At 36.1% G+C, this 25,034-nt stretch overlaps 1 protein-coding gene across 2 annotated transcripts in view; it reads right to left on the bottom strand.

The window, feature by feature from the left end:
* Positions 1 to 560: 560 nt before the first annotated feature.
* LOC124595484 (esterase FE4-like) overlaps positions 561 to 25,034 on the bottom strand; it is a 41,411-nt gene continuing 16,937 nt past the window's right edge. For both annotated transcript variants that reach the window (XM_047134246.1, XM_047134245.1), the window contains exons 3-11: positions 23,644 to 23,778; positions 23,029 to 23,179; positions 15,371 to 15,556; positions 9,549 to 9,748; positions 7,470 to 7,635; positions 3,275 to 3,456; positions 2,673 to 2,805; positions 2,397 to 2,517; positions 561 to 839 (exon numbers count right to left, since the gene is read on the bottom strand). In XM_047134246.1, the coding sequence (XP_046990202.1) occupies positions 686 to 839; positions 2,397 to 2,517; positions 2,673 to 2,805; positions 3,275 to 3,456; positions 7,470 to 7,635; positions 9,549 to 9,748; positions 15,371 to 15,556; positions 23,029 to 23,179; positions 23,644 to 23,709 (1,359 nt within the window). In that variant the 5' untranslated portion in view covers positions 23,710 to 23,778 and the 3' untranslated portion in view covers positions 561 to 685. The remainder of the gene's footprint in view (positions 840 to 2,396; positions 2,518 to 2,672; positions 2,806 to 3,274; positions 3,457 to 7,469; positions 7,636 to 9,548; positions 9,749 to 15,370; positions 15,557 to 23,028; positions 23,180 to 23,643; positions 23,779 to 25,034) is intronic.

The following is a 25,034-nucleotide window of genomic DNA, read 5'->3' as shown; positions in this document are numbered from 1 at the left end:
CTGAGGTTGTGAATTTTGAGTGTATAGGATGTTGGGACACATTGTTCAGTCACAGCAAGATTGCTGTAACAGCAAGTGTGTGAATGTGTTGAGTTTGCTAGTCAGTTGGCTTCAAAGGAGGACATGTTCCAGCAGCAACTGGTTTATGGTGATGATAATCATACTGTTAACTACAATTAGTTACAAGTGAATTACAGCGTCACTACACTGATTATCACTCTAGGATAGTGATAATGTTTTTTTGACTGCAAGGTCAAGTCATGTGTAATGGAACATATAAGCAATACCAGTAAAATGTAGTAGCCTTCAGTGTATCCCAAGACCTGATTAAAATACACAAATGTTAGAAATCTTTATCACTATACTGGATAAAGGAAGTATAGGCATTTTGAAGACACCTCAAAAATAATGACTTCATTTCAACACAGTAGTACTTCCACTCATATTTGTAAGTCGATGTCAGAACTGATTAAATAGGTAGGTACCGCACTTACAACACAAAATAAATGAAATATTAATAGATTTAAGAGGATGAAAAAAGTAAAGGCATAATCAACCTGTTACTTATTGTGCATCATTTCTTTATTTATTTTTCATTGCTCTTCCATAATATGTTTTCATCAACACTTCTTGTGACAAAAAGATAAACACACATCAATAACTTTCATGTTTTACTACATCTAATTTATGGCATAACACTGTGCCAGAAATCCATGCGTTCCTTGTTGGGTGCTGTACCAGGTTCAATAGTGGAGCCAATTTCTAGATAATTAGGGTTGTCTGGCTTATATGCATTCCAGTCTGCTGTAACTACTCCACCAGTGTATGGATTAGGATCACTGAAAGGAGATAATTCAAAATTATAGACACATGACAAAATCTGGTGACTTCTTAATATATTAATGCAGCTTGTCTAACTCAAAATTTAAATAATGTAGGAGGTTAGTTTTGCAAGATTGGCATGGATTTTTAAAAAAATTCCTTATCTCTTTAAAAACTGACTATTTAAGGTGTACACTGAACTGAGAAACTGTGACACCCAGTTCACTTGATTCATTCACTCTCATCTCAACATGTACAACACAAACAGCCTAATACATGACCATGAAACAAGAGCTTGTCACCAGCTCCATCTAGATAGAAAGAACAAGGCAAAGATGCAAAAAAGTATATTTTATAATGGGATAAAACTGTATAACAAATTACCACAAGAAATTAAAGAAATAAATGAGCCCCTCACTTTCAGACAAAAGCTTAAAACCTTTTTAGTAAGTAAAAGTTATTATACTGTAAAAGAATATTTAACATAGATGTAGATTATTAGCAACATATGACATTATCACCAAAATATTATGTAATTATAAATGTGTGTATGACTAGTTATAAAAACTACACAAAACATGAGAAACCTGTTTCATTGTAAATGTAAATGTGTGCTCATGTGTTGTAAACTGACGACATCCATACAACATTTATTGTTCCACGGATGAATAAATAAATAAATACAAGAGATCAACAGAGGATTTATTAAAACTATTTCACAAATGATGCATATTTGGCTGTAGATGGATTAGCTTTCAAGACATTAGACTGCCTCAAGTTATTAGGGATCCTTCTTAGTAACAAAAATAGAATGGATACAGATAGAGATTCCCTTCAAATAACAGTGAACAAAATACTTAATTTTACCAATATCTTAAGAAAAAGCACATTTAGTACTAACATCAAAGTTCGTTTGTATCAATTGTCTGTTATACCATTAACATTATTTGCATGTAAAATATTAATATTGAGAAACAAAGATAAAGAGAAACTGTTAATATTTGAAACAAAAGTCTCAAGGATAATGTTTGGGCTTGTATCTGTTATAAATGACATGGAATGGAGGATATGAAAAATGAAGAATTACAAACACTGTAACATCATTAAAGTACTAAAGAAGAGATGGCTGAGCTGGGCTGGCCAAATAGCAAGTATGACACAGAACTAAGCCAGCCCTCTCGAGGGCGTCAGATGGAATGAAAGGAAAAGAAAGACACTGAATTAGGTGAGGAGATAACATACAAGAGGAGACAGCTAGAATGACCATCAACATAAAATGGACAAACACTGCACTCAACAGAAAGAAATGGAAGAGACTGAGAGTACAAGCATCTGCTTGTTTCTTTTTAAGTTGATGATCATCATTATCATTAATTTGAGGCCACAAATTAATGATAATGATGATCATCAACTTAAAAAGAAACACCAAATTAATCATAACTAATAGGCCTCTAGCAGTTCTTTGCAATGGATACTGGCCTGTTAGGCACATATAAACAAAAGTGAGGACCTCATTCATAATTAGATCTTCAAAATACATCAAGCAATAGATGGAATGGAATGAATTTCTTTACCTGTATTTGACAAAATTTGTCCACATCTGTAGCAGCTGCACTGCTGTTTGGTGTCCTGCTGAACTTGATTCAAGAGATTCATAATAAGACATGTATCTCCTGTCATCTCCATGGCTAGCTCCTGTGAAATTTAGATAGTATAAAAAGTTATTCTTTTATGGAAGTGAAATTACCGACAATTTAGAAGTATTGAATTGCTTTTATTGAGCTTTGAAAATTGGAAGAAGAAAATGAGTTAATATTTCATTGATATTTATATGAATGTACAATAATTACCTGGGAAATCTGGAAATGCATTAAGTGGTCCACTGAAAGAAAACTGATAGTAGTAAACAGGTTCTGAAGAATCTCTACTCATATTCCGCACGGTGGTATCTATTCCTTCCACAATAAGGAGATCAGAGAGCATCTGAAAAAAAATTTAAAGTTGTGCTGAAATGAACATGAACAACATTAATTAGTGAATAATGGCACTCACCAGGACAGTGCCATCTTAAAAGGAATGACATGCATTGACACAACATGTAGTGAGGCATCACTTGAGAACAACGTAATAGACTGAAATTGCAATTATGGGATGAAATACTAAACAAAAGTACATCCTGAAAACGTTTTCCTTCCCATAATTTACTGACAAACATGAAAATGTTTTTAAGGGTGTTTTATGAATTATTTGATACATGGACCCTGTGGTCTTTAATGGATTATGACGGAATAAATTTGATTTGATATCTCACATATATGAAGTTCGCAGAACTGTAACAAGTATTCTGATATTGGAAACAAGTCATCAACTACTCTTTTGTTTAAAGGCACACAAAATCAGAACTCTCCAAATAGTATACATATAACACCAAATTTTAAAGATTGGCTCTTACAGTTGCAGTTGAGTCATTCTTTGCAGGAGTGATCTCACTGTCTCCATAGTAAAACTGCCGGACTTCTTCTGCTACTTGCAGCTGTTTTTCTTTACTTGAGAATCGAAGTTCATCAGCAACATAGAGATCAAAGTTGTCATTCAGATTCTTTGCACCTTCTTCAGATGCAAATAGCCCATCGGCTGTAAGTAATAATTTAGTTAATGTATGTAGACACTGAAAATATTGCACAGGCATCACTAGACTAAATATGTCACTTTATGTTGTAATATTTTATTTCTGAAACAGCCTTCAATGTAAAAGGAAATTGACACCCTTCATTGTTCCCAGTTTGTTAGTTTTTGTTCGAGTGTGAGAGGGAGCACAGTTCCTACCTGGGCCAATCAGATACGGCAATGGTAAGGACAGGAATCAGTGCAAAGATTATATCGAGAATGGTCTGAATAAAACAGTAATATTACAGAAAGTATTTTAATAGAAAAGGGTATAACTGTTAGGTGTAGGGATTGTTTATTTTTGTACTTTTTGGAAGAAGTGTTAATGTTAATGACACATCAAAGAATATGCAGGTAAATGGCATCACTGTTAAGGAAAAACAACTGTGATGAAACATTGGGAACATTATACTGTACTCAAATATTCATCAGTTGGAATTCATACTCCCATAAGAAGTTGGTGCATCAAATGGAGGTACTATGACTGTGGTAGCTCTTATGCTGTAATAAAAATTCTGGTATTTACTCTCACACATACTGTATTCTGCTTTTCTCTACCTACCAATTCATTGGCTGCCACTGCAAGTGGACATTTGCCTCAGTTTTTTACTTCATTATTATTTTTGAGTACTCTTTGTCTTTAATATTATATTTTGATCTGTAATACATAGTGAATTATTACATCAGTAGATTATATTCTGTTACAAAATAACCATGTCAGTTACACTAACTGCATTTATATCTACACCCCCATCCATACTTACATCCACACTCTGCAAAAAAAAAGGTCAAGGTCATGGTTGAGAATACCTAATAGCAATGACAACGCCTTGTATATGTTGTAGCATATTACGCACAGTCATTTTTAATACTTTGTGGTATTTTACCATTTTCATCTGTTGTTATCTCTTTTATCTAATTTTTTGAATCCCTGCACTTCAGCTCTTCATCAGGGTATAGATAATGTATTACCACTTACATTTTAGCATCATCTCAAAGGTCTCATTCATTCACATTCACATTGATGGTGATTGCTATTATGCAAGCTTCTACTATCCCCTTGTATAAGTGATAGACCAAAATATGGAAACACAATATATTACCATGCTTAATATGGTGCAGTAGTACTACTGGCATTTGAAACAGTTTCCAGCCACCTCACAATGGATGTATGCAGATCATGTATGATTTTCAAGGCAATCTTATACAGTTTTTCCTGCAGAACAGTGAAACAGTGGCAAGTTCTGATAATGATGATGAAAGTGGGCAGTGATGGCAAACACTTCTCTCCAAAGTAAACCACAAATGCTCAGTGATACTGAGATCTGGTGACTGTGGTTGCCACAGGAGCTGTGACACTTTGTCCTTGTGTTCAGAAAAACAATCCCAGATTGTGTGAGCTGTATGTGCAGTGGCTCAGCCATCCTGACACACCATCAGTACAGGGGAACAAACTCTGTACCATGGGATGGATCTGCTCAGCCAAACTGTTCATATAATCCATAGAAGTAATCCAGCCTTGCAGACTGACTTTGTGAACCATGGAACTCCATGACATTGTTGTGCAAATCATCACTGAGCCCCTTGGAATGTAAACCAAACCAAAAGACAGAAAAAGTATTAAGACAAGGCACCTCTGAACAAATGATTTTTACATTGCTCCATAGCCTATTTTTTATGACTTTGGAACCAAGTTTTCGTGGTACAGGCATTTCCATCACTGATGAGTGGTTTCAGAATGCCAATTCACCTTGTAATCCCTAGTTCTGGAGCTCACTTCAGGTTTGTGTAAGTGCAACATTCACTTCATCCTCTTATTTTTCTTCACAAACCTCTTCAATGGCCGTCCATCATCACTCAATTCACACTTTCGTATGTATTGTGACTCTTGGATGACTTTTTCTGCTTTCCCTGTATCTAATATAAATCTTCAATACTGTGCCACTTGAGACAGTGAACACTTTAGTGACAGAAGAACCAACTGTAAAACAAAACTAATTTGCATATGTTCAAATTCACTTAGCTCTAATAAAATGCCCTGAAAACTACACAGAAAACTGTTCTTATCATGAATGATGCTTGCAAAATTTTGAGGACATTGCACAGGTGCTATTCATGGTCAAATACAGAAGAAAAACCTGCAGACTTGGCTAGCATAAGCATTTATGTTAAAGATGGAATTTCTCTTGGTGTTTCCATATTTCTCTCCATTTCCTTTAATTTAATGGACTATGATCTTGTGATAATGACTACCTCCATTTTGATTAAATATTTCTCCAAAAAGTGGAAAGTCCAGAATGGAATAATAATAATATGGAAATGATAGGTTGCTACTACTATTATTTGCCACTATTGTACCAAGACATATTACTATTCATTAAGCTGTTAAGATAATAACTTCAAATTATAAAGCATTTCAATTAATTGTTACATTTGGGAAGTTTGTCTGCTCTTGATCAACTTCACATGCTCACATCACAGTAGGGACCCAAATCTATCAACTCCTGCTGTGGATAACAAACTTTATTCTCCTCATCTATAAAACCTGTCACTGTGAAAACTATGCACCCAAAAACCCTTAAGCCAATAGAATTGTCCTGAAATTTGGGCATAATTACTCTCTTTCTGGAGGTTATTTGTTCATCAGACAGACTGAATTAACTGTTCACTAAAGGAAATGATATTAGTAAAATTTGACTTGTTCATTTAGTAAGCACAAAAATGTTATAGATGTGATCAAACAACTCCAATGGCAAACACAACAAGAGAAGTGTTTGATTAAGGGGTGGTTTATTGTTTGAAGAGCATACATTCCCAGAAGAATACATAAATACTTTCTGCCACACAGCGAAGTGGCTTGCAGAATGTACATGTAGATGTGGATGTGACTAATGTCAAATTAGAAATTCTGTATTATAATCAGAACTTAGCATCGTTTTGCAACCACATATCATACCAGAGTCTATAAGAGTTACTCCATTCCCAACTTTTTTCTTTTAGTTTCTACTGCCAAATATGTTAACATGTAGTTTCTTGTACCATTTTCCTGTTTTGATTTTTTTCTTTTGTAAACACAAAGTTAGCTTTTCCCTAGTAGGCTCATCATTAAATCAATTCAAGTGCCAAGAAAATATCCAAAGTAATTTCAGTAAGAAAAGTTTTAACTATATTAAATGTGTAGTATTTACTTAAAAGGATTTAAAGTGTAAGTAGTTTCATTCATTTTGTGTACCTTGGTGATATTCAGAGGTACACTCTTTGCTGCATTCATAAAGCATTGCCTTCCTGTTGACAACCCCAACTACCTGCTTTTAGTGCAGTAGTACATGTAATGGAAAAGACAGCAAATAAAATACCACTAGCAATACCAAAAGCAATGATGATTTGAAACCACCATCAAAGTTTAGGTAAATCATTCTTAAATTTATTAATAAAGGATCTGTTTGTATGAGCTAGGTTTCCCAGTTGATGAATTAGGAACTGTGTATTTGATCTTTTTTGGAGAATTTTTAGATTTGCAGATGCATGGAGTGGTATGATAGCAATTATTTTGCTTCATCACTGAATAACATTGGACAATGAAATGAAGATATTTAGTGTTACTGAAAGACAGATAGGAAAAATTTCAATTCCAAAACTTCAAATGTCATTTAGAAATATATCAATATAAATTATCAATTTTCTTGCATTCATTATGTTAAAAAGATTACATAATCATAACTGATCTAGCTATCATTCTATTGTGAACTGAAACCTATTTTGAAATCAAAATTTATTAGGGGTTGAATAAAGTAATTTTGTCATTGCCAGTAATATGACCTTTTTGATGTGCTTTTTCTACCATTCTGTACATTTCACATGCCCTTACATTGAAAAGACTGATAGGCAATGCAATTTAGCCCTACTATGAAGCAGATATTGTCTTAAGTGTTACATCCCATCATTTAACCAACAAACATATGTATAATCTATTTCCATACCTTGTGTCCTAACAAGCAATTCATAGTTTGTTACACCTGTTAAGTATGGCACATGTGTATACTGATTTTCTGATATCAGTTTAGCTGGATGCTCAGTCAAAAATGCACCTTCATTTTCTGGTTCCACATGTGGAGCCCATACACAGATAAGGGCATTTTTACGGTCCTGGAATGAAAAAAAAGTGCATGACACTTATTTGTTTATTATCTACTGCTGCAAGTTATGTTACAAGTTCATTTGCTTAAATTAATGTACAACCAAAATCTCTGTGAGTGTAGTCATTCCTATCATCTATACACAAAAATTAATCTTAATTTACATATGCAAGTGGTACTGCATTAACATGGAACTATTAATAACGACACTGCCAGTATTTTGCAAAATCATGAATTGTCTTACATGGTTCAAGTAGTGTGCATGTCACTGTCAGGATGTTTTTAAGGATTTATGTAACTAATTGTCTTTATAGTCAAAGGGAATTTGCTCAACATCCACCTCGTACAAACAGTTGTAACACAGATAGATCCACAAGGAAATATAATGAAGCCTTTTTCCCTTCTTACACTAGAATGATATGATCATGGGAAACGTAAATCCCTAGTAGCTCACTTTTTTATCAGTTGCATTTTGCTTTATCTAGAGGCATAATTTTGCTGAGGAAATATAGTTTCATGTATACATATTAACGGACAGCCTCTCTACCTGAGAGGTCAATGATCTAATTGTCATGTTGATGAGCAGGCTTCAATCCCCAGTGTTATAATAGATCTTTACATTGGTGGCTGCAGTGAAACAGTTGCACTCAGCCTTATGAGACCCACTGAGGAGGTATTTGAGTGGGTAATGGTACCTGCATTGTCTACAAGACTGACAAAAGATGGGAGAGAGTTGTGTGACTTCATGTCTTCCCATACTGCAACCAAATGCACCATATTTCAGAGGTTCATGATGGTGGACAGCCAGCATTATGCGGTTGTCTGGGCTTGATTACAGAAATTTTAAAATGTATATTAAAGACTAAGACATGGCATATCTGCTCATCATTTTCCTTTGATGAACTTGTCAAAAAAGTAGAAAATTATTTAATATTAGTGTCTCTTTCGTAGAGAATAAACTCAGTCCCATTTATCTATTGCAAAGATATTTTTTTTTTTCAATTCTGTAAGTGAACATTTTGCATGCCCTACTAACACCTGCTCCTTTCTTATTTCATTTCCTGTCTCATGATATTTTCATCTACAAATAACCTCTCTATTTTTAGTATGGGGAGATGATAAAAAATTTTAAAAGTTAAATCTCCCCCTCAAACAAATGTTGTGGTCCAGTTTTAGCTTCATTTATGATAAAATATATGAGTTTTCAGAAGTGGAAGAAAAATTCAGAAACCAATGTTGAGAACCACACTGATACATTAGTATTATTTCATATGGAACTAATTTTCATCCTTTAATTCCACAATGATTATCCATGGAAATTGAGCTTTAATGACTAAACCCAAAGAATCATAATTTATGTTTTGTTTCGTAACTGAACAATTGCTGGGAATTTGGGAAGGATACGGGCTATACAGTATCCTTAACTATCACAAAACAGAATGGAAGTGGTAAGATGGCGGTATCATAAAAGCAGATCTTAATACATCAGAAGCTAGTCACAGGACTCATCAAAAATGAATTAACATGGCAAACAAAATCATCATGTGTGCAGTGAGAGGCATAGTGAGGGACTGTTTAAATGAGAATTTCAATGACATATCTGATCTCTGATCTTCAGTTGCAAAAATGAGATAATGTGCATTATTAAATTATTTATTAACGTATCTTGTAATCATGTTGACTGAAGAGCTATTAAATTGCACTCCATCACTTGCCTGAACTCTGTCCATCTTCTTAAGACTATTTTGATGAACAAACACATGAAAAATAAACACAGATTGTGCTAATTCACACTCTTATTAAACGTTATATGTTTTGATCTCTTAAAAGTTAAATATGGTGTAGGTTGTTCAAATTAACGACATAAATCTAACAACTTCTGTCTATGAAAACTCTCAACAGCTGACAAATTTGGAACATTACCTCTGGATCCAGAGCTGGCCCCCTTGCTTTCACAAACTCCTTAGCATCAACTGTCATCAGAAAACTCATAAGCTCTGAAGTGCCTTCTCCAATAAATCCCAAGTAGGAAGCATAACGTAATGTTCTATCTGTAGCATTTGTAGTAAATGCCCACGGACTAAGCGCAGATCCACTCTGTGCTATAGCACGCTTGAAAAGACCTGTAAATGCACAAAAGTTGCTCATTCAGTATGTAAAAGGAAGAAAATAAGGGCCTTTGGGTCAATTCTAGACCTTTGTTCCATAAGAAAATACATGAATTCTTTTGTTAATATATGTCATGATAATTTATTGTGCAGGCATTAATTAAATTTTTGGCACTTGTACATAGTGTTCCACATATACACTTATCAGCCAAAAAATTGTGACCACATGCTTAATAGCATGTTGGTCCATCTTTGGAATGCAATACACCACCGATTCAGCACATGATGGCTTCTACTATCTGTTGGCAGGTTTGTGGAAGGATGTGGCATCAGATGTCTACCCATAAGTCATGTAATTCCCATAAATAATAGGCTACTGATTTGTGTATATGATGGCAGCATCTCATAGTGACCCAGAGGGGTGCCATCAGATTCACCAGATTCACATTAGGCTAACTTGGTGACCAAGATATCAACATTATTTAACTACAATGCTCATCAAACCACTGCAGCACATTTCTCCATTCTGGCTTGGAGACATGGACAGTTATATGAAAAATGACATCACTGTCAGGAAAGACATCAAGCATGAAGGATGTTTTCCATTGCATTATACTGCTCCAACCAACCTGTGACCATGGCATGGTGCACCTTTGGAGCCACTGTTCACCTTGATGATGGCATTTGTGGAGACGACCATTGACCTAGTGCAGCAAGATACATAATTCATCCGAAGAGCCAACGGATTCCCAATAATCCAAAATCAAATCCCGATCATCTTGTGCCCACTTCAGTCATAATTGTTAATGTAATTGGGTCAACATTTGGAGATGTTGAGGTCACCGGCTGTGGAGTTCAATGTTCAATACTATACAAAGAACTGTGTGCTCTGAAACATTTGTGCATGCCACTACATTGTGCTTTTTCAGCAGATATACCACAGACCACTGTCTATCCTACTTTACTGAGGATACAAGCTTCCAAACCCAATGTTCTGCAAAGAGTCCTGGGCATCTAATCACATAGTGTGTAGTGTTAGTTCCACGTTATTCTACCAGTTTCCATAGCTGCTCATGACAGTAGCATGTGAACATTTGATTAGCTTTGCCATTTTCAAGATTCTCATTCACAGGCTCTGCATGATAATAAACTGGCCTTTGTCAGAGTCACTTATCTCAATGTATATTCCCCATTTGCATTCCATTTCTTCACTAGGGTGATTCCCCATCCATCTCTGTTCCGCTTATGTATTTTTCTCACCACTTCATGTGACTGCAGTGCCACCAGACAGTGTTCAATGTCGAGTTGAGCAGTGGTCATAATATTTTTGCTGTTCAGTGTATATCAACATTGCCTAACTGGAGAGTGATAGTAAGAGGAACATAATCATTTTTGGTAACTATAATATGTGTATTTGTTTGTAATTCAAGTTTGAGTTGGTGGATGTGTAACTTCATATTTTATGGAATTAATTTAATATTTCCTTAACCATTTCCCCTGAAGTTTCATAAAGATGCATATTTGTATATTATTTATTGACCCATAGATATACAGGTTGGTCAGAAAGAGTCTGAAAAGCTTGTAAGGGTGTTTTAGGGAAGGTCATCCTGAAGAATAACTGTTAAGTAAAATACTGATACATTGTGTCATTTTTTAGTTATTTAGCATTGAATTTAACCAGTCAGAACATTGTACGCAAATTAAAGCACTTGCATGCACTAAAAAGTGGTAAATCACAGACATCTTTGGCTCTGTGAGTACCACTTTCTGGAATACACATTACCAGTAAAAACTGCCTTTTTCAGAAGTGATAAATTTAAGCAAGATGAGCAAAAAATACATTTGCTCAGTTTGAGAAAACCAAGTAAATAACACTTTTGACAATATTGTCTCTGGAAGCTGCTTGAATTTGTTCATGCCAGGTCCTGATTGCCAAACTTCAATGCTAAATAGCAGGGACCCAATGTAACATATTAAATTTTTTCTTAACAATTAGTTCTCAGCACAACCTCCCTTGCAACACCTTCACAAGCCATTCAGAATCTTTCTGACCACCCAGTTAACAAAATCTAGTTGCTCTGGATTGTCTGTGTAGGATGTCAAGTATTTAGTCCTGATTGAGGATGAAAATTATAAAATAAGAAACAACAGGATGTACGCACTCACAGGAAGACAAGGGTTTACTACTTTAAAATTATTTGAAAGACTTTTTAAATTACTGATCCTTCCAGTCACAAGAAGATACAAATAGAATGGAAAGTTACACAGGTTTCTATAGGACCAGTTGTATCTCAAGGAAAAACTTGGCGTATTTAGGTGTGTGCATGAGCATTTAGAGGACTTGGCTCAGCTCTAGAAAAACAGTTGTTCATGCTGTGGATGTATTTCTACCTAGCAGATAAATTTGTGAAGAAGGATTTCTTTGTGGTATCTGGTCTTTGTAAAAAGATCTACAGAAACAGTGACACTGCACAGTCGGTGTTATCAAAGGATACGGCTGTAGACAGAGATATTCTGAATGAAAAACATTTGTGTCATAACAGCAATGAATGAAGACTTCAAAAATTACCACCCTACAGTCTTACCGAAGCACCTCTTTCAAGACAAATAAATTCTGATCATCTGTAAATGGTGTCAACAAAACACTGGTTTCGATTCAGACACTCAAGGACATCACAGAAACTGAAATCGAGGAAAGCAAAGAAAAAGCACTATAATGGGAACTGTTTTCAAATGCTACGTTTCAAAGTAAGATGAAGGATTATTCTTCCCATTTAAATTTTGCACTACTGCAAATATGGATGTATAAATATTTGTGGCTGTGGCATTTTGTAAAATTTGTGATTGCTAAAATTAAATGAAGCCTCAGAGTCTGATAAAATCATTCACTTGATTACAAATTTACACATGAGTCATCCATCTTTTAACCATAGTATACTATAAGTCCTTAGAACAGAAAAACTATGACCGTGCTGTTTGCATGGAGAGTAGCCAAACTCACCTGCAGAACTGATGTTCAGTATCTTTGACATCCCTTTGTTATAGAGCATTTACATATTATGACCTAAAACCCAATGATGTATCTCAACAGAATGACTTCTCCCACATTTGTGAACTGTGAATTGTAAATTGTGGCTTGTTTGCCTCATAGCATACATAATCTAAATTATCTGATTCAGGTACGGGAGACACATCAAAATTGTGGTAAACTTTCACCAGGAACACAGAACAGCTGGTGTTAACAAACAGCATCATAACAGTAATACAATTTTTTCTATATACATACAATAAAATGTAACAATTAATTGATAACAATTGTAACAATGAATTGTTCGAATTATCATTCCATCCTCTATGAATTCTTCTACTGAACAGCAATATTTCTGTCACAGAATCTGTTATGGCCTCACTTCTAAAATTTCTGCCTTCATATTTAATATGTTTTTGCCCATTAACTTGTTATATATTGTCATCCACATATACTCCCCATATACTGTGAAGTCCGTGCATATAATTTCAACTGGTTTATGGACAGGATAAAATTATATTTATTTCTCATGTTATGTGTGGTTAAAATGATTCTCCTCAAATCATTTTTGTCTGTTGTGTAGGAAGATTATAATTTCATAAGTGTGTATGGGGGGAACAGTTAGGATTTTTAGTTTCTGAAATAATGGGCAACAAGGCTCTGTTTGCCACGCATTACACATGTATCTGACAATTTTCTTTTGCATTTTCAGTATTTCAGATACACTACCTGAACTTTCCCAGAAAATTATAACATATCTAATAACAGATTCAAAATAAGTATGGTAAGCAATTCTTCATGAACTCAAGCCAGTGGAATTTGCAAGTACTGGCACCCCAAATGCAAAACAGCATGATTTATTTGATAGGAAGTCAATATGTGAATTCCATTTTAGGTTTTTGTCCATATTTACTTCTAGGAATTCGACCATGTCAGCTTCTGTCATAAGTTAATTGTTACCATGTATTTTTAGCTCCACATATTTTGAATCTTTTGTTTTGCAATGCACTGCATGGGTTTTTGCAGAGCTTAGTTTCAGCACATTTAACTGGAACCACTCTTCTAAGATATCCAATGTTCTTATGATGAAGCTTGGAATTGTTTCTGCATTGTCTTCAATTAAAACAGAAGTATCGTCTGCAAACAGAACTGATGGGGAGTTTATATTTATGGGTAAGTCATTTACAGACTAATCAGCATGTGATTTTCCTCACATTACATCCTGAAAGCCATGGTTAGAGGTAATCAGGTGAATGCAGTATTCTTTGGGTCCCAAAAAGCATTTTACTCAGGACACCATCAATTCTTATTAATGAAAATACAGTCAAATCACACATAATTTGTGACTAGACTGGGGATTGAATTGTAGGGAGATAATCTAAGGTGGAGAGACTTTGACAGATGTATAAATAACTTCATGTGCACCCCAGCAAAATTTGTTAGGAGCCTTGGTGTTCATGCCGTTTATTTATGACTTGGAAGATGGTAATAACTTCAGACTTTTTGCAGACAATGCAGTTCTCTTTACAGTTTCCACATCCTTTCGAAGACATTTACAAATATCTGTATGAAATTTGGCGTTTTAGTCAGTCTTTTACAATACTTTGCTTGAAGCTCCAATCTCATTTTTAATAGATATATCATTCAAAAATTCTTGTGCTTTTTACCCAACCTTGTTCCATTGCACAAGTATTTTTGCTAAATAATTTCTCTTTTCACATGCATCAGCCTCACTTTTGTTTCTTAGGAAGCTGGTCTCACTGTAAAATAGCCTGGAGAGTTTTATGAAACTATCTGGATATTTCAAAACAAGTTGCTGAAAAAAATATAGTTGCATTCTATTACTAATTTTGACCCATATTGAAGAGACATGGAGTTTTAATCTGAAGACCATGCAATTTGATGAGATTACACAGTGAACAATGCAGAGAAGTCTTTTTGGAAATAATGATATTTCAGTGGTAATTGAGACTACTTTAGCTGATAAAATTCTTCTTAAGTTTGTTTGTCATTCAGCACAATCATATACAATTTCAAATGGAAATAGCAGTTTGGTTGTTTCTTGCCATCTTCAGATTTCAAATTTGAAGTTTGTTACATCTTAAAAATATTTTAGTGGAAGACATTATAAAATCTGTAACATCCTAGTGCTAAACAAAGTAGAAGTCATATAATTCGACAATTTCAACAGTGTGAAGCAAAAAGGTAGAGTGATGCTCTGGCATGGGCAGGCATATCATTGGACACCTCTATGGAAAAGTATCATAAATGGACATTACATTCAGCTTCTCTGCTTGCAGATGGAAAGTTTGCATATTGTGACCCAAGTTTATTGGACTCATTTTTGTTGTGTTGGTGTGTACCACCATTTCTCAAAATATTTTGAATGGTCGTACCTTAGCTTTTCAAGTAAGCATTGTAATCTTAATACTTTTGGTCTTCCACTATTTGTATGACTTTTTTGAGTAAACAGTTTGAATACATTAGTTTTCTCAGGATCTTATAAGTGTTGGTCATGTACGTGTTAAAATTAGCTATTCAGAATACTCAGTATGCTGCTCTCTTTTTACTTCTAAAATCTATTGCACTGTATGATTTTACTGCTATACCTTTTGATAATGGTGACAGCAAGTGGTAATGTACAGCAGATCCTCCTGAACTTTGACCAGCAATAGTAACTTCATCTGGATTGCCACCAAATGCCTTAATGTTTTGTTTTATCCACTTCAGTGCAAGGACTTGATCTTTCATTCCAAGATTTCCAGGAAGAAGTGAGTCACCTGTACTCATGAACCCTGTCATCAACAAAAATTCTTTCAATATGGAACAGAATACATGCCATTTGAAAAATAAACAAATTATTTTGCAAATATTACCTTACATGTCATTTATAACAGACAACAAGTCACCATTTGCATGCAAGTGAAGCTTAAATTACATGCTACAAATAGAAAAAGTAAGAAAAAATGATTAGGCTGTTTATATTTGTTTTAAGTTGTGGAAGGGATGTTGGGAAGGAAGATTCTATTTTCCTTTTCTGGTTTGAAAAGAGAGAGAGAGAGGGGGGACATAGGGAGAGAGAGAAAGAGAGAGAGAGAGAGAAAGAGAGAGAGAGAGAGAGAAAGAGAGAGAACTATGATGTTGTATTTTTTGAAAAAATAAAATTATTTGCTGGCTAAAAATAGATGCGTTGTATCTTCAATTGTTACACATAACAGATCATTCCTGGCATCGTGGCATAAATTGCTACTATGCCAGAAAATATTAAGACTGTATTGATTTTTAGGGCATACATACTGCAAAAGTGAGCTCCCTAATAGAATGAAATGGATCCCTGGTACTCAACAGCTTCAACATATTCATCATGTTAGAAAACACATATATCACTGATACTACATATTTGCTCTCCTGGAGGGTGTACTCTATCACAGCCCAATAATATCTCCATTACTTTAATATATATATATATATATGGAAGTTGTGTCTGTATATGTGTGGATGGATATGTGTGTGTGTGCGAGTGTATACCCGTCCTTTCTTCCCCCTAAGGTAAGTCTTTCCGCTCCCGGGATTGGAATAACTCCTTACCCTCTCCTTTAAAACCCACATCCTTTCATCTTTCCCTCTCCTTCCCTCTTTCCTGACGAAGCAACCGTTGGTTGCGAAAGCTAGAATTTTGTATGTATATTTGTGTTTGTTTGTGTGTCTATTGACGTGCCAGCGCTTTCGTTTGGTAAGTCACATCATCATTGTTTTTAGATATATTTTTCCCACATGGAATGTTTCCCTCTCTCTCTCTCTCTCTCTCTATATATATATATATATATATATATATATATATATATATATATATATATATATATATATATATATATATATATATATATATATCGCAGCAAGGCCCTGGACGTGCGGGATATTTGTGTATAAGGAAGTGGCATCAATGGTTACAAGGATGGTTTCTGGGGGTAACAGACTGGGTAGGGATTCCAGGCGTTCGAGAAAGTGGTTGGTGTCTTTGATGAAGGATGGGAGACTGCATGTGATGGGTTGAAGGTGTTGATCTACATAGGCAGAGATACGTTCTGTGGGGGCTTGGTAGCCAGCTACAATGGGACGGCCGGGATGATTGGGTTTGTGAATTTTAGGAAGAAGGTAGAAGGTAGGGGTGCGGGGTGTTGGTGGGGTCAGGAGGTTGATGGAGTCAGGTGAAAGGTTTTGTAGGGGGCCTAAGGTTCTGAGGATTCCTTGAAGCTCCGCCTGGACATAAGTAATGGGATTACCTTGGCAAAATTTGTATGTAGTGTCGTCTGAAAGCTGACGCAGTCCCTCAGCCACATACTCCCGACGATCAAGTACTACGGTTGTGGAACCCTTGTCCGCCGGAAGAATGACGATGGATCGGTCAGCCTTCAGATCACGGATAGCCTGGGCTTCAGCAGTGGTGATGTTGGGAGTAGGATTAAGGCTTTTTAAGAAGGATTGAGAGGCAAGCCTGGAAGTCAGAAATTTCTGGAAAGTTTGGAGAGGGTGATTTTGAGGAAGAGGAGGTGGGTCCCGCTGTGACGGAGGACGGAACTGTTCCAGGCAGGGTAAAATTTGGATAGTGTCTTGGGGAGTTGGACCATTAGGAGTTGGATTAGGATCATTTTTCTTCGTGGCAAAGTGATATTTCCAGCAGAGAGTACGGGTGTAGGACAGTAAATCTTTGACAAGGGCTGTTTGGTTGAATCTGGGAGTGGGGCTGAAGGTGAGGCCTTTGGATAGGACAGAGGTTTCGGATTGCGAGAGAGGTTTGGAGGAAAGGTTAACTACCGAATTGGGGTGTTGTGGTTCCAGATTGTGTTGATTGGAATTTTGAGGTTTTGGGGGGAGTGGAGCTGGAAGTGGGAGATTGAGTAGATGGGAGAGACTGGGTCTGTGTGCAATGAGAGGAGGTTGAGGTTTGCTGGAAAGGTTTTGAAGGGTGAGTGAGTTGCCTTTCCGGAGGTGGGAAACCAGGAGATTGGATAGTTTTTTGAGGTGGAGGGTGGCATGCTGTTCTAATTTGCGATTGGCCTGTAGGAGGATGCCCTGAACAGCCGGTGTGGATGTGGGAGAGGAAAGCTTGAGGACTTCTATTAAGGATAGGAGTTGACGGGTGTGTTCATTGGCTGAGTTGATGTGTAGGTGAAGGATTAGGTGGGTGAGGGCAATGGATTGTTCAGTTTGGAACTGGTATAGGGACTGATGGAAAGAAGGATTACAGCCAGAGATGGGAACATTAAGTGTGAGGCCTTTGGGGGTAATGCCAAACGTCAGACAAGCCTGGGAAAATAAAATATGGGAGTGTAATCTGGCTAGGGCGAAGGCATGTTTGCAGAGGGAATGTAAATAAAACTTAATGGGGTCATTGTGGGGATGTTGTGAGGGTGACATGGTATTAGAAGGTCGAAAGTGTAACATGAGGCTGAAATGAAAATGAAAATAAAAATATATGGCGAGAGATAATGTGAACTAGAAAGCAACTGGAGATCTGGTGTGAAAAAAGGCGAAAAGGTGTTGGTTATAGGTGGGCTATGTTGATGCTGTGGTGAACTTGGGTTGGTAGACAACGATGTGCACAAAGGTTATGTGGTTGTGTTGCCGCCAAAACACGTTAAAGGGTGGAGCAATTCGGGAAAATTTCGAATAAAACTGCGTGTAAATGTATTAAAAGGAGTGGTTTTGTGGTGGCAGATTGTGAAAATGAGGCTAACAATTGTCTGACGAAGAAATAATGACGTTAAAACCTGTGGGAAGTGGCTAAAAAAGATCAGTGATGTGGGGCAAAAAAAAAAAAAAAAAAAGAGGTTATTGGAACTGGCCGAAATGGCTGTTTAATAGCTGAAAGGAACTGTTTTACACCAACAACCTGAAAACAGCTTTCGTATCCCACAACTACCCTCCCGACCTGGTACAGAAGCAAATAACCAGAGCCACTTCCTCATCTCCTCAAACCCAGAACCTCCCACAGAAGAACCCCAAAAGTGCCCCACTTGTGACAGGATACTTTCTGGGACTGGATCAGACTCTGAATGTGGTTCTCCAGCAGGGATACGACTTCCTCAAATCCTGCCCTGAAATGAGATCCATCCTTCATGAAATCCTCCCCACTCCACCAAGAGTGTCTTTCCGCCGTCCACCTAACCTTCGTAGCCTCTTAGTTCATCCCTATGAAATCCCCAAACCACCTTCCGTACACTCTGGCTCCTACCCTTGTAACCGCCCCCGATGTAAAACCTGTCCCATGCACCCTCCCAACACCACCTACTCCAGTCCTGTAACCCGGAAGGTGTACACGATCAAAGGCAGAGCCACATGTGAAAGCACCCACGTGATTTACCAACTGACCTGCCTACACTGTGAAGCTTTCTATGTGGGAATGACCAGCAACAAACTGTCCATTCGCATGAACGGACACAGGCAGACAGTGTTTGTTGGTAATGAGGATCACCCTGTGGCTAAACATGCCTTGGTGCATGGCCAGCACATCTTGGCACAGTGTTACACTGTCCGGGTTATCTGGATACTTCCCACTAACACCAACCTGTCAGAACTCCGGAGATGGGAACTTGCCCTTCAGTATATCCTCTCTTCTTGTTATCCGTGAGGCCTCAACCTCCGCTAATTTCAAGTTGCCGCCACTCATACCTCACCTGTCTTTCAACAACATCTTTGCCTCTTTACTTCCACCTCGACTGACATCTCTGCCCAAACTCTTTGCCTTTACAAATGCCTGCTTGTGTCTGTGTATGTGCGGATGGATATGTGTGTGTGTGTGCGAGTGTATACCTGTCCTTTTTTCCCCCTAAGGTAAGTCTTTCCACTCCCGGAATTTGGAATGACTCCTTACCCTCTCCCTTAAAACCCCCATCCTTTCGTCTTTCCCTCTCCTTCCCTCCTTCCTGATGAGGCAACAGTTTGTTGCGAAAGCTTGAATTTCATGTGTATGTTTGTGTTTGTTTGTGTGCCTATCGACCTGCCAGCACTTTCGTTTGGTAAGTCACATATATATATATATAAACACAGATGATGTGACTTACCAAACGAAAGTGCTGGCAGGTCGATAGACACACAAACAAACACAAACATACACACAAAATTCAAGCTTTAGCAACAAACTGTTGCCTCATCAGGAAAGAGGGAAGGAGAGGGAAAGACGAAAGGATGTGGGTTTTAAGGGAGAGGGTAAGGAGTCATTCCAATCCCGGGAGCGGAAAGACTTACCTTAGGGGGAAAAAAGGACGGGTATACACTCGCACACACACACACATATACATATTGGTGTCTGTATATGTGTGGATGGATATGTGTGTGTGTGTGCGAGTGTATACCCGTCCTTTTTTCCCCCTAAGGTAAGTCTTTCCGCTCCCGGGATTGGAATGACTCCTTACCCTCTCCCTTAAAACCCACATCCTTTCGTCTTTCCCTCTCCTTCCCTCTTTCCTGATGAGGCAACAGTTTGTTGCGAAAGCTTGAATTTTGTGTGTATGTTTGTGTTTGTTCGTGTGTCTGTCGACCTGCCAGCACTTTCATTTGGTAAGTCACATAATTATATAAATAAAGAAAAGAGAGGCACTTTCCAGTCATCATGAGATATTGAAATTGGTGCACACCTGGTAATATCTCTAAGAAGGCTGTCCTACTACTGTAATTTTGAATTTCAGTATGTAGTTAAAATCTTTCTTACTAAAATAATGAGTATCTTCTCTTGAAAACAGGCATATGGTATCTTGTTTAGTATACTACAACTTTTTAACTCTTATTTAGAACCATAAGTAATAGGACAACTCATTTAAAAAATTCATTACATCTAATAGCTGTAGCAGAGTGTTAATTTCTAAGACACAAAAAGCAATGCATGGTGCATCAAAATATTGACAAGTAGAATTTATGGGTGATTGTCATTACAGTGAATATAAAAGAGTTGTTTCAAGACAGCTGTGGATAATCATTGAAGATAGCACAGATAGAGTATCAGAGTAAATATACTTGAACTCAGATGCACTTGAGAGAACTCCAGAACACGAATACTGGATATCCATGACTTATGACCTACAAACAAAGGATGATGCATTCACTATTACTAGAAAGGGCTAAACTTAAAAATAAAGTGCGCATCTCTCCAGGAGGCATGTCTGCTTGTGGGTGCATGTGCTGAAATAATTATTCTTGCATGTTATTTTTCTTATAAAGATTTTCTATTCTTCTTTCAGTCAGTTTTATTCAGTTAAAGCCTTATAAGTACAAAAACAAGAGCTCAAAAATAGAAGTAAAGCTAGACAAGAGAGATGTCAGGATTACCAACCAACAAAACATGAATATTTTTAAATGACAGTATAAAGAAGACTAGTCAGGAACAATGCAAGTGCAGGGCACAAATGAGAAGTATAATGCATTTCTGAAAGCACTAATGCAGTCTTCCACAGAATCATTGTCAGAAAAATAAGTCACAGAATGCAATGGGTAGTGGAGTCATGACAAGGGGCTGTGGAGGCATATAAACAGTATCAGATGTACAGGCAATAACTAAGACACACAAAGGCAATTTCAATTATAAAATTGAAATGGCATGGGACATAATCAACACTGAAAGATGTAGTTGGAACATTGTAAATCACAAAAATTTTATTAAGTCAATGAGAACTGAGAACAACAAAGTTATAGATGGAATGATAACTGATAATATATTCAACAATAATTTTATAGGTGCTGCAAAAGATTTAAAGGGGAAAAGAAATCATTGGGGGTCAAAGCACCTAAAAATAATCCATTAATTGAAATCCAAGATGTCTGCAGGGGAAGAAGAAATATAAAGCATGTAAATGGAGAAATAACTGAAACCATTGGTTTATAGCAAACTGCTTGTTTAGAGGAGGAGTCTTTTTAGAAAAATTGCAAATAAGCAAAGTAGTACCAATATATAAGAAAGGTAAAAAAGATGACCTGAATAACTACAGACCAATATCTTTAACCTCTGGTTACTCAAACATACTATAAATTCTCATGTGTAATAGAATGAACGTATTCCTTGAGTAACACAGTATTGTGATCCTAGCACAACATGATTCTCAAAATTGTAAATCTACAGGAAACACTATCTCAAGCCTAACACAATCTGTTATAGATGCATTAGACAAAACAACCTACATGACACTGTTGAATTCAGAAAAAAATCTGGAAATACTGGAAAGAGGTGAGTTTATGTGAACATATAACACAGTGCAGTAGCTCATACTTCCTTGTAAGTAACAGCTAAAAGTAATAAATCACTTAAAAAGTCTTCATGGTATTCATTAATAGAAGAAAGGAAGTTTCATAGAGGAAAAAGTTACCTCTATAAAATTTTGGAAAAAATGTTGATAATAGGCTCAAATGCAGACAAGATATAGACAATGACTACTGTAAATTAAGAACTGTAATATTTAGTATGAAATAGCTGACATGTTATGTTGACAGACAACTTCTAGATACAGTGTACCATACTCTATTTGAAACATGCATGCATAATGAAATTACTATTTGAGAAAACTCCAACAACAATAATAAAAAATTAATTTCTGTGTTGAAAAACAATCTAAAAATATTGATATTTTCATCCATGTATATGTATAGAACAATAATTTCATTAATCATAGGCATTTCATTACTAGAAGAGAGTGCAGATGGTCATTCATATGACACAAGAAATCAAGACCAGCAGAGAAGTATACCACACAGACTGATAGCCCTGAAAAAAGTCTTTGATACTCAATTGTACCGGTAAAGTTTTTTTGTGTAAGAGGCTAGAGGACAGGATGAATGCAAATATGTTCCAGAAACTTCTGAAGGATTATTTAATAGAAGAATATTTTTTTGGTGTAGAGGAGTAGGCGCGTAATGAAAGAGGAATGCTATTATTACCTACATTTGTATACAGCAACCACCTAAAGACCTTTTAGTATGTAGCATGTAAATAAATTGAAGCCACAAATATTAATCAAGTGAAAAATGTGTGCAATGTTACTACTGCTGTTGCCAATTTGCTGTTTTATATTTAATATGTAGGCTAAGTATTTTAAGATATTATGGTAACATGATTTGTCTTACATTCAAAGTACACACTGTACATAACATAAATAAATGGAACTAAATAAAAATCAATCAATCAGTCTTATAGTATTGTTACATTTCATAAGAGAGTTATTATTTGCAAATAATTACCTATAACAGTGAAGACTATATCTTATATGGTCAGTGCTCTTACCTAAGGCTCCAAGACGGTACTGAATGGTTACAACCACTATTCCATGATCAATATAATAATCTAATGAACGCTGCTGAGCATAACCAGTTCTGAAGCAGCCAACATGTATCAGCACCAATACTGGTCTTGGAACACTTGTATCTGATGGTAACTGCAGTGCAACAATAATAATATGTTATGTAAAATTTAAGAGTTCTACCTTTATCTTTACTCATCTACATCACAATTATAAATGAAGAGTAATCAGAATAATGAAAATGAAAAATCCAGTACAACTGCAAAGTTAACGTTTATATTCAGTATGGTATCTTACATTGACACAAGCTTTGGTCATTGTAGTTTTCTTTTAGTTTTCATGCATTTCATCAATCTTTCTGTGCATATCCTACAGTTTTATAGCTTTCATAGTCACATATGGAATACATATGTGAAACAGTTCACAAATTATTATTGTACTTTCTGAAATGCAATGTATTTAGTGAAAGGCCACATAGACAAGTTCATCTTTTGTGTGATAGATGGAATACTACTACACTGAACAAGAATATCCCTCACAGTAATCATTTTTGGAGCAAACATTAACTGCAATTATCTGATAATCTCTTGTGAAATTACCTCTGGACTAAAGACATTCAGGTACAGACAGTCTTCATCTCCATTTATGTTTCCCCAACCATCCATCTGTATGCATCTGTTTGGTGTTATCAAAGCATCTTTTTCTTCACTCCAAGAAGACACAGGCACTGGTGGCTGCAAATTACAATAAAATTACAATCACAATTACACACTGTATGAACAATATTATGCAATTTCTATACGTACATTTCTCCTAGAACTTTATAGTTATTTAGTCACAACACTTAAGACACAAGAGACTTGTTTTAAAATTCTCTCTATTACATATACAATATTTTGTGGTAAAAGGTATCTATGTGAGGCAATGAGGACTAAAAATCAACAGAATGACCTGAAGTGGAATTTGTGTATGACTTTGCAAGAAGACATCACTAGCATTTGAGTATGAAATACAAGAAAGTGAAAATGCAAAATTATAATTCTGACAGAACTTTGGAGTAGAAGTAGTATCTCATTCATGATTTCATTTACAGAAAATTATGTGTCAATGAATCAATTAATAAAAATTATTTTATTGCAGTATGAAAGTGGATATTTGTGATTATAGAAATACATGAACTTGTATCAAAATAAAATTTCACTTGAAATATCCACAAAATTATGAAGAGACAGATAAACTGTCTACTAGCTTTAGAAGACAAAATTCTTTAACTTCCAACAGAAATCTGCTCACAGCTTTTGGAACTCTCAGTTCCTTTCTGAGAGAGGAAAGGGCAATAGGTAAGAGATGGCTAGAAAGGATAAGCAAGAGCAAAGTCTCCAGGATGAGAGGAAGACATGTTGAGAGATGGAGAAGAAACTAGAACTTTTGTCATTTCAGTGACAACAAAATAGATTAGGTAATTCCATAGGGACAGGCAACCAAACTGTTCAGTAATAATCTCATCAGTAACAGTCTCATTGTGTACCTTTTATTAATAAAGAGAGTGTTACACTATTGTTCCTAAAATTTTAATATTTTCAGAAATACTACCTTATGCATTGGTCAACAAACAGTGCCTTCACTTTTAAATGGCAAACACAACAATTCTTCCATCAATAATTGTTGGAAATGGTTGTTCTGCATTATACAAATATTCATAAAGAACTTTTAGACAACAGGTTTACATAACAAGCAGTATTGAATTCACATTTCTTATTAGTAGACAAATTTTAAACACTGGAAACTCCAGGTTAAAATATCGACAATAGTAAGAATAGGGATAGGTTGTTACTCACCATAAGGATAATGTAGATATGCAGCCAGACACAACGAAAAAACTGTTACACATTCAGCATTTGGCCAAAACATTCTTCAGAAAAGAAAATCCACACATATTTTCAAAAAAGTAAGTACACCTCACACACACGACTATCATTTCTGGCAGCTT

Source organism: Schistocerca americana, chromosome 2, assembly GCF_021461395.2.
Source record: "Schistocerca americana isolate TAMUIC-IGC-003095 chromosome 2, iqSchAmer2.1, whole genome shotgun sequence".
Lineage (NCBI taxonomy): Eukaryota > Metazoa > Arthropoda > Insecta > Orthoptera > Acrididae > Schistocerca > Schistocerca americana.
The sequence above is the reverse complement of the archived record's forward strand: the minus strand, read 5'-3'. Positions and strand labels throughout refer to the sequence as shown.